Raw genomic sequence first — 14,663 nt, 5'->3', positions numbered from 1 at the left:
CATATCCTCCAGACTTGGACACCATCCTATTACTGATTTTTTTTTTTTTTTTTTTTTTTTTTTTTTTTTGGTTTTTGTTCTTTGGGATAAAAGGATTCTCTCATTGCTGGTCACAGGCTTGACTAAGAGGCTCTATGCTTCTGAAACAAAATGAAAGTTGCATGTGCCCATGAGTGTAGTATGGGAAGGAGTGGTTGTATGGGCATCTGGGGCTAACCTTCTAGTTCTTGCCCTTCGTGGTTACAAGACTGTATATACACAGGCACGCAGCTTCTTCATTTTCTTTCTACAGGTATAGTGTAGGAACAAAGAGAAATGACCTACTTTCTTCCCAAGACAAGATACACAGAGAGATGAAAGCATTTCTATAACTCCTGAAGAACTTCTTAAACAATGAGGCTTACACTGTAATTTTTGCTTGGGTCTTTTTTTCTAAAAAAACAAAAACAAACAAACAAACAAACAAACAAACAAAAAACTACATCATGATGGTTTTCTTCTTCCTGGACTCTGTATCTTCAGCTTCAAAGCTTGAGCTGAGGCAATATTTACCAAATGTTGTGGTTGGCCTTCTCCTTCCTTAGGGAGGTGCTCTGGTCCACGTGTACACTGATGGTTCGGTGCTGTTGACACACGGCGGTACTGAGATGGGCCAAGGCCTTCACACCAAGATGGTTCAGGTGAGGAGCCTAAGGACCATGCTGGGGATGTCTGGTGTCCAGAAAGATGCTGGGTGAAACTGAGTAGTATGATGTACCAGAAGTAACAGGCCTGAGAGCACATTTATACATGGCTGTGGACAAGTCTTCTCCCCTCTTATCTGTACTAAAGGACTGACTATACAATCTCCTAGGATGTGTCCATTACACACTCTCACTCTTGAGATTTATCCAGACCCAAAAAGAAATTCCAGTATTTGTTTAAAATGGGATTATATATGTCTTAGCCAACCAGACTGTGTAAAAGGTGTTCCTTCAAACTCAGCCAGGTGTGGGAACTTTACAGACTCAACAGAGTAGAGCTTACAAGGTTGTTCCTGATTGTTGTCTGTTCGTTTTGCCTTTGTTAGTAAAACTAAACTTCACCCTGGGAAGAGGGCAGCCAGGTTTCATGATAACCTCCTTCCCAGAGAGTGATGTCTCCTTTGTTGCAGGTGGCCAGCAGAGCTCTGAAAATCCCCACCTCCAAGATCCATATAAGTGAGACTAGCACTAACACTGTTCCCAACACCTCTCCCACGGCTGCCTCTGCCAGTGCCGACATCAATGGCCAGGCTGTTTATGTAAGTGAGGAGCCTAGGGGGGCCTGAGTAGCTGGGGATGGGCTCTGGGTTGGGGGTCTCCAGAGGTCCCCTTGATGGTCTGTAATAGTATCCCTGGCTGTGGTCATGACTTCATTCTGCTACCAAGGAGGATGCTCTTCCTCCATGTGGCCAGCAATAGAGAAACTCCAGCCTCATCATGTCTAGCAAAGCCAGGAGAGTTGGGTCCAGAGTGAGAGGGGGATTAGAATGAAAGCAGTGGCTTCTGGGAAGGAATACTACCCAAGGCTGGAATTGGCCAACCACAGATAGTGGATTAAAATTGATATTTGACTATGGAGTCAGCTGGATCTCAGCTCCTTGCTTCTTTCTCACATGAAAAATATCCTCAAACAAGGAGCATGCTAGAAGAAGCTACCTCCATGGGGGTCCATCAGAAGTTTCCCCTCTGTCGGCCTAGGCATGGTGTTAGGAGGGCTCTCTAGAACCAACGGTGGCCTTCTGTGAGTGTCATCTGCATTGCTTGGAGGTAGCACTGCAGGCCATTGAGCTGTGCAGGTGGCTTGGGTGTCACATGGTAGAGAGGGCAGAGCACTGATATGTCTGGTGTCTGGTGGGTTTCCTCCAGGAAGCATGTAAGACCATACTGAATAGACTGGAACCCTTCAAGAAGAAGAATCCAGAAGGCTCCTGGGAGGACTGGGTAAGTCTGAGCTGGTCCAAGCTGCTTCTTGAACAGGAGTAGTACATTAGCTACAGCAGGGCTTCTGTCCCTACCCAACACATACATGAGATGCTGATCTACATGTGGATGGTGAGCTCTGTCTGAGTCACATGGCTGGAGCAAGTTCATGCTTATGGAGATTAGAGCCCTGGCCTCCCCAAGTCTTAAAGGATGGGTCGTCTGTCTTAAGCACCTCCATATGATGGCTTGGCTTACTCGAGTATGGATCCTCACATATGTCAGCAGGCCCAATGAGGTATGTCTTCTTAAAACTCTGTGTCTCTGAGGGCCTTCCTGGTAGTCCCTCCTCTTACCCAACGTCCCAGTCTGGGGCAACTGAAATGTCATCCATGAGAAATTTAGATGTCCCATTAGATGCTAGGAGTGGTAGAACAAAAAACTCCTAGTAAGAATGAGCCTGGTTGTCCAGATTCTTTCTAGACTAGATGTTGGAATGGAAAGAATTCTCAGAGGTCATGGCTGTCATCCTAGGTAGAGGCAGAGGGATTATGAATTAGAGGACAGCCTGAGCTATGTGGAAAGACACTGTCTCAAGAAGTGAAGGGATGGGAATATAGCTAGTGTTGAACAGTTACCTGGTATATGCAAGGTCCCAGGTTCAAGTTCTAGCAGCACAGCACACATACACACACACACACACACACACACACACACACACATACACACTCGAGAGATTCAGGGGAGAAAAGTAACAAAATGGGATTGTACATGAACCAAATGGTAGTACAACCCATCTCGTCAGATTCAGAGAAAACAAGCTACCCTGTCATGTGTACTCTTTTCCCACACCCTTGTCTAATCTTAACTTCCCTTTCCACACTCCTGTCCTTGAGTTTCATATGCATGAAGACTGCTCGACTCTCATTTAATTCTGGTGGCTTGTGCATAGGTTTGTCAGGCAAGTAGAATATTTTTCACAACACCTTTGTTGATAATTTTCTTTCACTCAACCTGACCTTTGCCCTGTACTATTGGCTATGTAGTCCAGGATCCATTGTGAGCAGAAAACACAGATAAATAACCCACAGTCACCAATACATGTATTATGTTACGTGCCTAGAATAATCCTAAGACAAAAACTGCTTTCTCCAAGTCTTTAATTTTCTCATCTGCAGTATGGGACTAACATAGCTTAGTAGTGGATCAGGTCTTCAGAAACCACAGCCACCTTCCTGATGGCCATTGTCTTCCTCAGGTCATGGATGCCTATACCAGTGCAGTGAGTTTGTCTGCTGCTGGATTTTATAAGTGAGTATGATCTTCTTCCTGCCCATTCCCGTGTGCTGACAGCTCTGAATACTGGTTATCCCATGGCCAGAAAAAAAAAAAAAAAAAAAACAGCAACCCTAGAACCTTCTTTATGTCAGTGGGGCTCACGCTGATTTCATTCAGGCTAAAGATGCTTCATTCTATACCATTACCAACTAAGTATAAAGGAACAAACACAGGAGCCGCTGTATTAGAAGACTTCAGTCCCAGACCTTTGGGAGTGCTGTTTCCTAGAGAAAAGTCAACTCTGTCCCTCATTCTCACATAGCACTGAGCTGCACCGTGATAGGTAATTAGGTAACCTGCATGTTTTTTTGTGCAGAACACTGGATTTCTTCCTAGTGCCTTTCCCTCGGGAGAACAGGAGGATCTAGTCTGCGATCTCCTCACAACATACAGAGAATGGCGGAACTCTATTAGTGCAGCGAGGCATAGAAGGGAACATGCACATTCCGTAGTCTTAAAATGGTGTCACTGTGTGATTAGCTAGAGACCCCTCCTGTTCAGATTTGGAGTTATAAAAAGATACAATTATAGTTACAGTCCTACTGCTATGATAAAATGCCCTGACAAGAATAATGTATTAGCGAAAGGGTTTAGCTCATAATTCTAGGTTATAATCCATCGTTTATAACCTAGTATAGCAGTAGCAGGAGCTTGAGCGACACAGTCACAGCACATCTGGCCAGGAGCAGAGATGAAGCATGCATGCTTACACTCAGCTCACCTCCCTCCCTCCCTCACAGACCCAGCCCATGAGGATGCTCACATTTAGGATGGTTTCTCCACTCCAGTTAACCAAACCAAGAAAATCCTGCATGGATATGTCCACAGGCCAGACAAATCTAAACAGTCCCTCCTTAAGACTCCAATCTACGTGATTCCAGATAGTATTGAGTGGACTATTAAAATTAGCCATCACCATGTTTCTGGGAAATTCAACTTAAAGCTTTTCAAGTTTGTCTTTAAAGTGTCTTGAACGAATATGTGGTTGTCATGACACACACACACACACACACACACACACACACACACACATACACACACACACCTCCTAATAGTGTCATTTCCTATGCACACACATTCAAGCACACGAGTCTATGGGAGACAAAGGTATTCAAACCACCACAATTCCCTAGATAAACAAGATGAAGTCAGAGGTCAAAAACAGTGAAGTTTCTCCTGGATTAAGCCTTGTCCCTCAGCCTGTGTTAGTTTTGTTTGAAGGTGAGTTCTGGTCATATCAGGTCACATTATTTCTATGTAGCATATTTTATATGTATATATGTATTATACATATGTGTTATATAGAGTCACATAAATATACATTATATAGTGAATGTGTGTACAATATATAATTACGTAGGGATGCCATACTTTAACCTCTGTTAAGTGTGAGTACAGGTCTATACGGTCATACATTATGACAATTGTACAGGGCAAGCAGACTCTGAAGAGGAACACACACAATGTAACATTTGTCTTTCTTAATAACGTTTTCCTCAGATCACTTGTTGAAGTTCCAAAGGGGCCAGGAGATGGGGAGGGGCTGCTTGGGATGTACCCAGGTTGGCATGAGACCTTTCGCCTGAGAAAGAACCTTGTGAGAACAGTCAGTACTGTCCCCTTCAGAGCCTCATTGCTGGGGACCGGGGATTCTGGGTCACTCACTCACTCTTTCAGGGAGTGACCTGCACACCCTCCCCAAGTCTAAGCATCTCTGTCGCTGTTGTCAGCACCTTGAAGAAAGCAACAGGTCTCTGTTAAATACAGCCAGGTGTACAGAATGCTCATACCGTGGGCTTTGGCAAAACGAAACATAAGCAGAATTCTCTGCAATATTTCATTTTCATGAAAATGTCAGAGCATTTGAAATGTGTGGGATTTGGAAGAGGAAGGTGGAGTGAAAAAGTAAGACCTTTAGGACTTGCAGATTTACAGGGCAAAACGTGTACAGATAGGGGTGGGTGTGTGTAACACACGTAAACCTTTTTATTTTTTCTCTCCCAGGACACCCAACCTTGGCTACAGCTTTGAGACAAACTCTGGGAATCCCTTCCACTATTTCAGTTATGGGGTAGCTTGCTCTGAAGTAGAAATTGACTGCTTAACAGGGGATCATAAGGTAAGACATTTGCAGCATGTTAGCCTAAGAGAGAAGAGAAGACCAACAATTGAACTGCAGTCTGAATGACTGGCCCAGGCCTGCTCTCTGGTTAGGAAAGAAGCCTTACATCAGAGGCAGAGGACTGCTCCATAAAGGCCAGCAGGCACATACCTTAGACTGGGAGCCTCACAGTTTCTGCCTCAGCCCTTTGGCTGTTTCTGGAGTGAGAGCTACCATGTAGGACTGTGTGGGACTGTTCTCCATAAATGATGACATCTGCACACTGAAGTTTAAACTGAAGAGAATTTTTATGAGGCACAGATATCTTCTTCCTGTATTTTTTCAATCATTTATTTTTAGCTTTTTCTTATTTGGGAGAGGAAATCCAGGGCCTCGTGCACACAAGGCCAGTGGTCTACCAGTCAACTTACACCCCAGACTCAGGCTGTTTAATAATGTGGCTATTACCTCATGGGCTCTGTAAAACAGGGTGCTTTGGATTCAGCCACAATATACTTTGTTGACTGCTTTCTCACAGATCTGCTCAGACTCAGGTTCAAAGCCCCAGTCCCTGGAGACCTTTTCTTACCACTCATGTGCAGGTGTGTGCTGAGATCAGCTCCGACCTGCCTTTTCCTTAGCTGCTAAGATCTCAAGTGCCAGAGTCTGGGTGTGCTGGGAACCCCTGTGTCAGCCTGCTCAGGGCTTGAAGTGTTGTTGATTGGGATTTACAATCCAAGAGTTATCATAAAACACTGTGGGGTTTCAGGTATTCTGTTCTTCTCCAACTATTTTCTATCCACAGAATCTCCGTACAGATATCGTCATGGATGTTGGTTCCAGCTTGAATCCTGCCATTGATATTGGACAAGTAAGGTCTATGGGAGAACAGGGGGTAACAGGATAAATAGGCCAGCAGTGTGCCCACTCCCACTCTGCTTCCTGAAGGTCACCAGCTACACAGCATGTCATCATTTTTAAGTAAGGCAGAGAATAGTACTTCACAAACCATTCCAAGTAAGAGATGGCCATCCCACTCTCAAAGCAGAAAACAAATAAAGATAGATTAACCTGGAAAGGGAAGTCACATGCCCCAGACACCAGTATGGTACATGAGGAAACAGTGGATTCTCACATGTAACACACACACACACTCATACACACATATATACATGCATATGCATACATACACACACAACACACAGGGGACAAACGGGGAGGAAGTAAGAGAGAAGGGGTAGAGGGAGAGAGGGGAGGGGTAGAGGGAGAGGAGGAGTAGAGAGAGCGTTTGAACACCTGGGAATGAGCACAATAAGGAAGGGGAATAGAGACTAGTACTGATTCCTGGGCAGCAGGGTCAGAGGTCAGAAGAAATGGCTGCCTCCCCATTGGCCACTGAGCCAGCACATTAGATAAATTCCTTTCTAGGAAGTAAATAGTATCAAGACTGGAGTGATGGAGGGATCCGCCAAAAGGCTTGAGCTCATCCATGAGTAGGAAAAGAATTTCCAAATGAAAACCATTTTTGGAAAATATAGGATTAATAGGTCAAGCTGGAGAAGACAAGAGGGGTAATTCCAATTTGAGATATTTCTGATAGAAAATATGAGCACATTTCTAAAAAATATATAAAAGGCTAGTCTACTCTTTAGTCAACACACACACACACACACTCACACACACACACACACACACACACACACACACACACACACACACACACACACACACACACACACACACACACACACACACGATCTGCTTGGAGAATGCCCTCTGTTAGGCAGGCATTGCATCAAGCACTATGGTTACAAAGATTATCGACAGTGCCCCCTTGTGTTCAACCTTAGCAGTGCCACATATCACTCTTCTGAACAGGGATGCGGGAGCAGATGGGGACCAGTATAGTGTATAGGATGCCCTAAATCTGTAAGCCATAGTGGGAACACTTCCTCCCAGAAGACAGGTGGGAGTGGGGACCCAACAAGGCTGGAGGTAAATTTCACAGGATTGACTACTGCAGAAATACCTCCTATGAGCTTGTTTCCGGGTGTTGGATCACCGGGGGTGAGGTGCAGACAAGTCTCCATCTGCACAATGACATGCCAGTATCATTGACATGCCTTGGTACTGTGGCAAGAGCCAGGCAGGAATTTGAAGGCCCCACTATAGGTCCAGTTTTACAGTCATTGTCATCAGTATCTGTCCTGAGGACTGGAGGGTAGGTGGTAACCATGGTTGCCTTCTGTCCTGCAGGTAGAAGGGGCATTTGTCCAGGGCCTTGGTCTCTTCACTATGGAGGAGCTGCACTACTCCCCTGAGGGGAGCCTGCATACTCGTGGCCCCAGTACCTACAAGATCCCTGCATTTGGCAGCATCCCCACTGAGTTCAAAGTATCCTTGCTCCGGGACTGCCCCAACAAGAGGGCCATATATGCATCGAAGGTACTGTGGCTATGTGCTACCCTCTGACCTCCAGAATGGGAGACCACTGTGGGTGGTAAGGAGTTTCAGTCACCTGCCTGGTGGGTCTGCAAGGGATCCCTCCAAAAGAAGAACTGAAGGAATTGGGCAGAGAAGAACACATCTTGGTCATATTGACTGAAGCTGACTCCTGTAGGATCAAAGTTTGATCTGTGCTGCTCTGTCATACATCATGGTCCTTGATCCTCAGAGATGACTGTATACAGTGTCTCCCTGTTCTTGTGAGAATGTGCAAATTCACTACAGAGGAGGGAGCATCTTCCAATATATTCTGTCATCCCTCTAGCTGTTGGGATTCAACCCTAAAACTGTACTAATAAGCCTGGGGAATTGTGCGCAGAGAGATTCCTTTATTTTTGTCCATAAAAAGCACAGACCATGGTTAAGCATCCACCTACCTCATCAGTGTAGCCCTGTGTCTCTGAGGAAGGAAAACCATGACTTGCATCTGATGAAATATTTGCTGTGTCATGGTTCACTATGCCGCTGAGGGTGGATAGGGTCTGGAACACACTGTGACCTTGGTCATGGATTCTTACAAAGTACCATGTGTTGGTGTCACTGGCCTGATGAGGAAAATGTATCTCTAGGGATCATACCCTTAGAAATTTTAGGTTTGTAGTTTAAGGAGGCAGAGTCTCAAAACATAAATTTTGATAAGCGCCCTCGGTGATTCTGAGACAGGTGGTCTTCTACTTATGCCTCACAGGGTAGAAAAGTCAGCCTCTATCAGGAGGTGCCTGTAATCTCAGATCCGCATGTGTATGTGTAATTACAGTGCATATTTAGCAATGCTGTCAAGGTTGCTGATAGACCATTCCCCTGGGCCAGTAACTGAGGGAGAGGCTAAAACTCATGCCAAGTTTTTGATCTATAAAACAGTAGCCAGGCACGGTGGTGCACACCAATAATCCTGGTACTTCAGAGGCTGAGATAGGACAATTTCTAGAAGTTCAAGGGCAACCTGGGTTACACAGTGAGTACCAAGGCCAGGCAGGGCTTCATAGCCAAACCATGGCTCAGTAATAAAAATGATTATTTAATATAACGTTCAAAGATAATCATATAATTACTTAATGTGCATTTTATGGTATTGTCAGAGGAAATTACATAATATGAGCTAAAACGAATCTTATGAAGATCAGCCATTTAAGAAATACTTTCTCGGGCCTTTATTAGTTTTGGCTACCTCCTTTTAGCTGATCTGCTGTGGCTTTATTGGTGCTGGGTGGAGGCATTCATGGACATCACCTGAACCTCTGTGCAGGGTTCATAGCCTGGCCCCTGGGCCTGTGTGAGAATGTGAAGTCTGGAGCCACTCTGATTGATTCTCTACTCCATGTTCTGTCCATCCAGGCTGTTGGGGAGCCACCTCTTTTCCTGGCTTCTTCTATCTTCTTTGCCATCAAAGATGCCATTCGCGCAGCTCGGGCTCAGCACCGTGATAGTAACGCAAAACTTTTCCAGCTAAACAGCCCCGCCACTCCGGAGAAGATCCGAAACGCTTGTGTGGACCAGTTCACCACCCTGGTAGGATACTTTAACAAATACCTACTCTACCGGGGGTGGACAGGCCTTAGCTGGCAGACTTGAGCGGAAGGTACTGTAGGGAGGAGAAATGTCAGCCTTGGGTCAAGGATTGCCTGCCCTGAGCCACGTGTGACGCTGAGTTGAACTTGCACTCAAATAATGAACCATCCACCCTTTGACCTTGCCTCTCGCACATGGGCTTCTTTCTTGGAGGGAGGGATGATGAACATACAGCTGCTTGTTATTGGGAAATTTGATCGTTTTCCAGCTGGCTTCAGGTAATGGATAAGTCTGCAGAACAGCCCAGTCTCTGCTGCTTGTCACTGTCATCGGGTGACTCCTCTGTTAAAAATACCATGTGAGGCACTGGGGAGTGGGAAGGGAAAGGAAATAGTATGTTTGATTAATGATGTTTCTTTCAACATTACCATTTGCCCTCCTGATACTGGGGACATAGGTACACTCAAGGACTTTGCAGTCTTTGGGGGAAACAAGATGGCCAAATTATGTAGTGACTGACTCCCACCCTGAAGGGGCATATGGCAGAGCAGTGGTCCTCAACCTTCATAACACCACACCATTTTAATACAGTTGTGCTGACTCCCAACTGTAAAATTGTTTTCATTACTACTGTAACTTTGCTACTGTTGTGACTTGTACTGTAAACATCTGATATACAGAACTTCTGATATGCAGGATATCCAATATGTAGCCCCCTAAGGAGTCGTGACCCACAGGCTGAGAACTGCAGTAGGAGAGATTCTGTGGTTCTCAGAATCCCTGTGGGAAGTCCCTCTGTTTTACTCTTAGCGGATGATGCCAGGAGAAAGGAGAGTCTGCTAGGAGCACCTTTTGCTTCAGGGGATCTCAGTGATAGCCTAGCCTACATTGTGTGGTACAGTAGCTATGGGTTTACAGGTAAAGTGAGCACTTATTGACCCCCAACATGACATGCATAAGGAATGGATAGGAGATTCCTCATTGCAGGAGAATCTGCTGCCCACACCTCTATGCTAAGAGTGAAGGAGACAGGTAGATTCCCAGGTAGGCCATTTCTGTGCCTGCTGACAGCTTTAGCTCAGAGGTGAGAACTGGAGAGTATGTCGTATGCAGTGAAGGGACCATAGTGGGGCTCCTCCATTCCAGTGACCCAGAGCCCATCACCATACCATTGCTGACGGTTACCGAGCAATGTGGGCCTATGGGCAGGTTGCAAAGTTGGCTTTTCACAAGGAATGAGATGCAAAACTCAGATCATTTAAAGAGACCTGAAGATCCTCCAACCTAGAACAGAGAATCTTTTCTCTATAACAGTACTCCAGTAATTACCCCCCTCCGGGGCGGGGGGGCTTACATCAGCTGATTCCTCATAAGTTGTGCTTTCTAAGGACCATGGGTACCATGTGTACAGGAACCACTAGTCTGGCTGCTACATGGGAAATGCTCAGTTAAAATAAAGGAAGAACAAGGAAATTAAGGGGTCCATTGTGGGGGTGTCCCCCATAGCTGAGACTGTCACATGGGGATTTGGTCTTGGCATAGTGTGATGTTTATGAGACAGAATGTGAGAGATAACAGAGTGAAACCACAGCAGTGAGAATTCTTTCATTTCTTCCTAGTGTATCACTGGAACATCAGACAACTGTAAACCCTGGTCTGTGAGGGTCTGAAGAGGTCCCCAGCAATGTTTTGTACTACAGTGGGGATTCCTTGGAGCCACGAGTGCATCCTGAAGTATCCAGATCTCCACATACCGCATGGGACTCAGCAGGATGGCATTTTCAAGAAAGTGGACAATTTTGATCCAAATAAGAGTTGCAAATGAAGCAATAAGCAAACAGGGAGCTGTTGGCCTAAGTGGCAAATGAGCATCTTGGATAATTTTGAGTCCATCTTGGTCCATGTTTGAAATGAGTTTAGGAAGTATTTGTGTTATGTTCCTACTCACAGAATGACCTGTGTAACCAAAATTCTCTCATACTCCCTGAAGCTTAAGCCAAAGCTCCTCTAGATCTGCATGCCTTGCTCAGAGGCTTCTGTCAAGCCACCAAGTGCCATGTTGTGACCTCAGATTCACACTCATCATTTCCAGTAAGACAGCAAAGAGGGATTAAAACCCCCAACTACTTTTGCATCGTGGAAGACAATAAAAAATGAAATGCAATCGAGGTCAGTTCCAGTATTGTTGAGCTATTATGGTTAGATTATTCTCTGGTGCAAAACTCCAACCAATCCAATCATTAAGTGCCTACAGCATTCTGGATCTCCTCTCTGTCGTGTGTGTGTGTGTGTGTGTGTGTGTGTGTGTGTGTGTGTGTGTGTGTGTGTCTATCTGTCTGTCTGTCTGTCTGTCTGTCTAAGAATTTCCCTTAGAATAATTTTCACCTAGAAGTTGTGACACTAAAATCAATATCAGCCAGAGGGGAAAGCCCGAGTTTGACTTCAAATGCGTTCCCTTCAAATGCCTTCTCTTCCTGTGATGCATTTGTGGGGAAATGAAAGAGATAGACAACAATAATCACTGAGATCTTCCCCTGCTCAGAGTCTATAAATACATGACCCGAAAACTCCAGTTACATAAGGGAGCTGCAGCGATCAAAGACTTGGCCCCTTTTGCTCTTATGCAATGTCTGGGCCTAATGAACCCTGCGTAGATTCTTCCATTTGCTCTCTGTTGGTAAGGAGAACAGGAAAAGACAAGCCTCCCCTTCACTGCCCAGGCAGGAGGTTCCAGCACAGTACAGTACTGAACCGATAGTGTAATGTGGGTCAGGTGCTTCCTTTCAAGTCCCCAGCCTGCCAGACAGCCTGCATATCTGGCCATGGAAGGAGGATAGGTAGAAACGGTGCAGTCAGGTATGCCTGATGTACTAGTAAATGTGTCTGTTTGCTGTCAATGTGAGAGATGCTTAAGGCTCTCCCATCAAATGCTAGCATCTTCCACATTGCAGCCAGTCAACAATTTCTAAAATAAGTTAGCATGTGCACATGCGCTCTCTCTCTCTCTCTCTCTCTCTCTCTCTCTCTCTCTCTCTCTCTCTCTCTCTCTCATTCTCTCTCTCTCTCTCTCTTACCATATTCTCTTTTTTCTTTTTATTTTTTCCTTCCCTCCTTCTCTCCCCTCCCCACCGTCTTTTTGAGATAAGATGCCAGGCTAGTTTTAAACTTGTATAGCTGACCATAACCTTCAATTTATAACCCCCATGCCCCTGCCTCTCGATTGTTATGGTTACAGGCAGCTGCCACCTTGTCCCATTTATGGAGTGTTGACATGGAACCTGGGGCTTTGTGAATGTTAGCACTTTATCATGGAGAAACCTCCTGCCTACAAACACCTTTCAATGTAGTCTAGGTATGTTGCTCTTACACCGTGGCTGAGGTTGACAATGCTTTAAACACTGAGCTGATATTTTCACTGAGCTAGAACAGACCGGTTTCGGATGATTTTCGGTAAGGGTGTGAGCTAGGACCTGAGATTTGCCACTCAGTAGTGAGGATCTACCGAGTGAACAATGAACAAGTTCTCTTGTGTGCTGAGGCTAACACAAGAACAGTGTTCACGGGAACTCACCCAGAAAGTGTTTTGTGGGCTAGAGATCTCCATGATACTCCGAAGTGTTGATTTTCTCGGATATCTTCCCTTGTCTGCCCTTTTACTTTAAACCATATAGTGCCTAAAGTCTATTTGGAGTGAGGTCCCTCAGTCTTTCTGGGCCTAGCCAACATTGACTGCAGTGTGGCATTCCAGCCTCTAGAGGGCGGTAGAAACCAGAGGATAAGGCAGGAGTCTCCAGATGGCTCCGCAACATGGCATCTGTGATTATTGCTAGCATACTGATTTAAGATCTAGGAGTAGATCAGATATCCTCAAGGGCCTCCCCGGGAGCTGGATTTGAACCTGACAGGCTGACAAAATCTTCTCAAAGGAGCTTTTTCAAGACGTGGGTCAGCCGTGGGAGGATGAGAGCCAGATGGAAGGCTAGCAGGGGAAGGCAATTCTTGTTTCTTGAACATCTGCAACATGCCATGTGCCAAATTTAATGCTTTATCTATAGAGCCTTATTCAATCCTCCAAGTGGCCCTAAGGGGCAGGTACTCTAGTCCCTGTAAGCCCACAAATGACAAGCCTTACTCCCCATGCCGGTGGTGAGGGGGCTTAGTCAAAACAGCTTACTCCTAGAAACCCACCTCAACCCAGGGGTAGGCCCTCTGCCTGAAAGGCTGAGAGACCTGGCACATATGGAGGGAACCAATCTGATTATCAGAATGGGCCCCTGCTGTGCAGAAGCCCTACCACTTTCAGGTGGGGTAAGGACTCCCCTATTGGCATGGACAAGGTGGTAGGAGAAAGAGGGAATCCTCACCCTGCTCTGGGTGTGAGGGCCGAGGTGCAGAGTGGAGAGGGTAGGAACGAGGTCTGAAGGAGGAGCAAAAGATAAGAGCAGAAATAGCTCCAGATGATTGATTTATGACTGGGAACATCCCTAAGCCTGTGACAATTTTATCTTTAGCTGATGGAGCACTTGGAAGGCCAGGACTGCCTGTTTTGGATCTTGCAGCTTCCTCCAATGGCTGAGGCCTGCGTTGGCCTGATGGCCCCAGACCCAGGAAGCTGAGCTTTTGTTTTGTCTTTATCCTGAGGGAGAGAAGGACATGTCCCTAAGTTGGAAGACAGACCCTGTGACTGTCCTGTCATCTGAAACAAAGCAGCCATTGACATTGGTGGAAGTGGCAGCCTCTGCCCAAAGGGATTCTGACATCATTTCTGTCCTTGAACTTCCAAGGCCTTGGCCTTGTGTACAGTCTGCCAGAGCAGCTGAGCATCCTAAAGCTGGGAGGAACTTGGGGACCACAGGGTTCTATGCATTTGCTTCTGAGATAAAAAAATGTGAGCTCATGGGGGTGGGGGGAGGAGTTGTCTAGAGCTCCACGTTCCTGCTTTTGCAACAAGACCACAAATCTGCTAATTAGGTGGGTTATCTCCTCTTCAGGCTTCACTCTGAGAGCTGGGAGGTGACCAAAACCTGGTTTACCCTGCTTGCAGAGGAGGCCCAAGCTGAGCACCACAATAAACAGGAATGTTTGATTACTGTGCCTGCGCCTGGGCTCTGGGAACAGGATTCTAACTCTTCCTGAGTCACAGGTGAAGAGGAAAGTGTTCAGTGTAGGGTTACTATCTCATCCTGAAAGCCAGGTGCCAAACTGTCACATAAAAGGAACTGTGTGAAGGAGCGGTGGGCACGGGTTTGCCTCCTGTAGCTTATCCA

At 45.8% G+C, this 14,663-nt stretch overlaps 1 protein-coding gene across 1 annotated transcript in view; it reads left to right on the top strand.

Moving 5' to 3' along the window:
- Positions 1-11,564, top strand: part of XDH (xanthine dehydrogenase) — a 63,708-nt gene extending 52,144 nt beyond the window's left edge. The window contains exons 28-36 of the mRNA XM_080939316.1: positions 585-680; positions 1,154-1,282; positions 1,890-1,964; positions 3,202-3,254; positions 5,286-5,400; positions 6,188-6,253; positions 7,639-7,827; positions 9,223-9,396; positions 11,016-11,564. Coding sequence (XP_080795442.1) covers positions 585-680; positions 1,154-1,282; positions 1,890-1,964; positions 3,202-3,254; positions 5,286-5,400; positions 6,188-6,253; positions 7,639-7,827; positions 9,223-9,396; positions 11,016-11,066 — 948 coding nt within the window. The 3' untranslated portion in view covers positions 11,067-11,564. The remainder of the gene's footprint in view (positions 1-584; positions 681-1,153; positions 1,283-1,889; positions 1,965-3,201; positions 3,255-5,285; positions 5,401-6,187; positions 6,254-7,638; positions 7,828-9,222; positions 9,397-11,015) is intronic.
- The last annotated feature ends 3,099 nt before the right edge of the window (positions 11,565-14,663 follow it).

This window comes from Micromys minutus (assembly GCF_963924665.1).
Source record: "Micromys minutus genome assembly, chromosome: 1".
Taxonomy (NCBI): Eukaryota; Metazoa; Chordata; class Mammalia; order Rodentia; family Muridae; genus Micromys; species Micromys minutus.
This window is presented reverse-complemented; position numbering and strand designations above follow the sequence as displayed.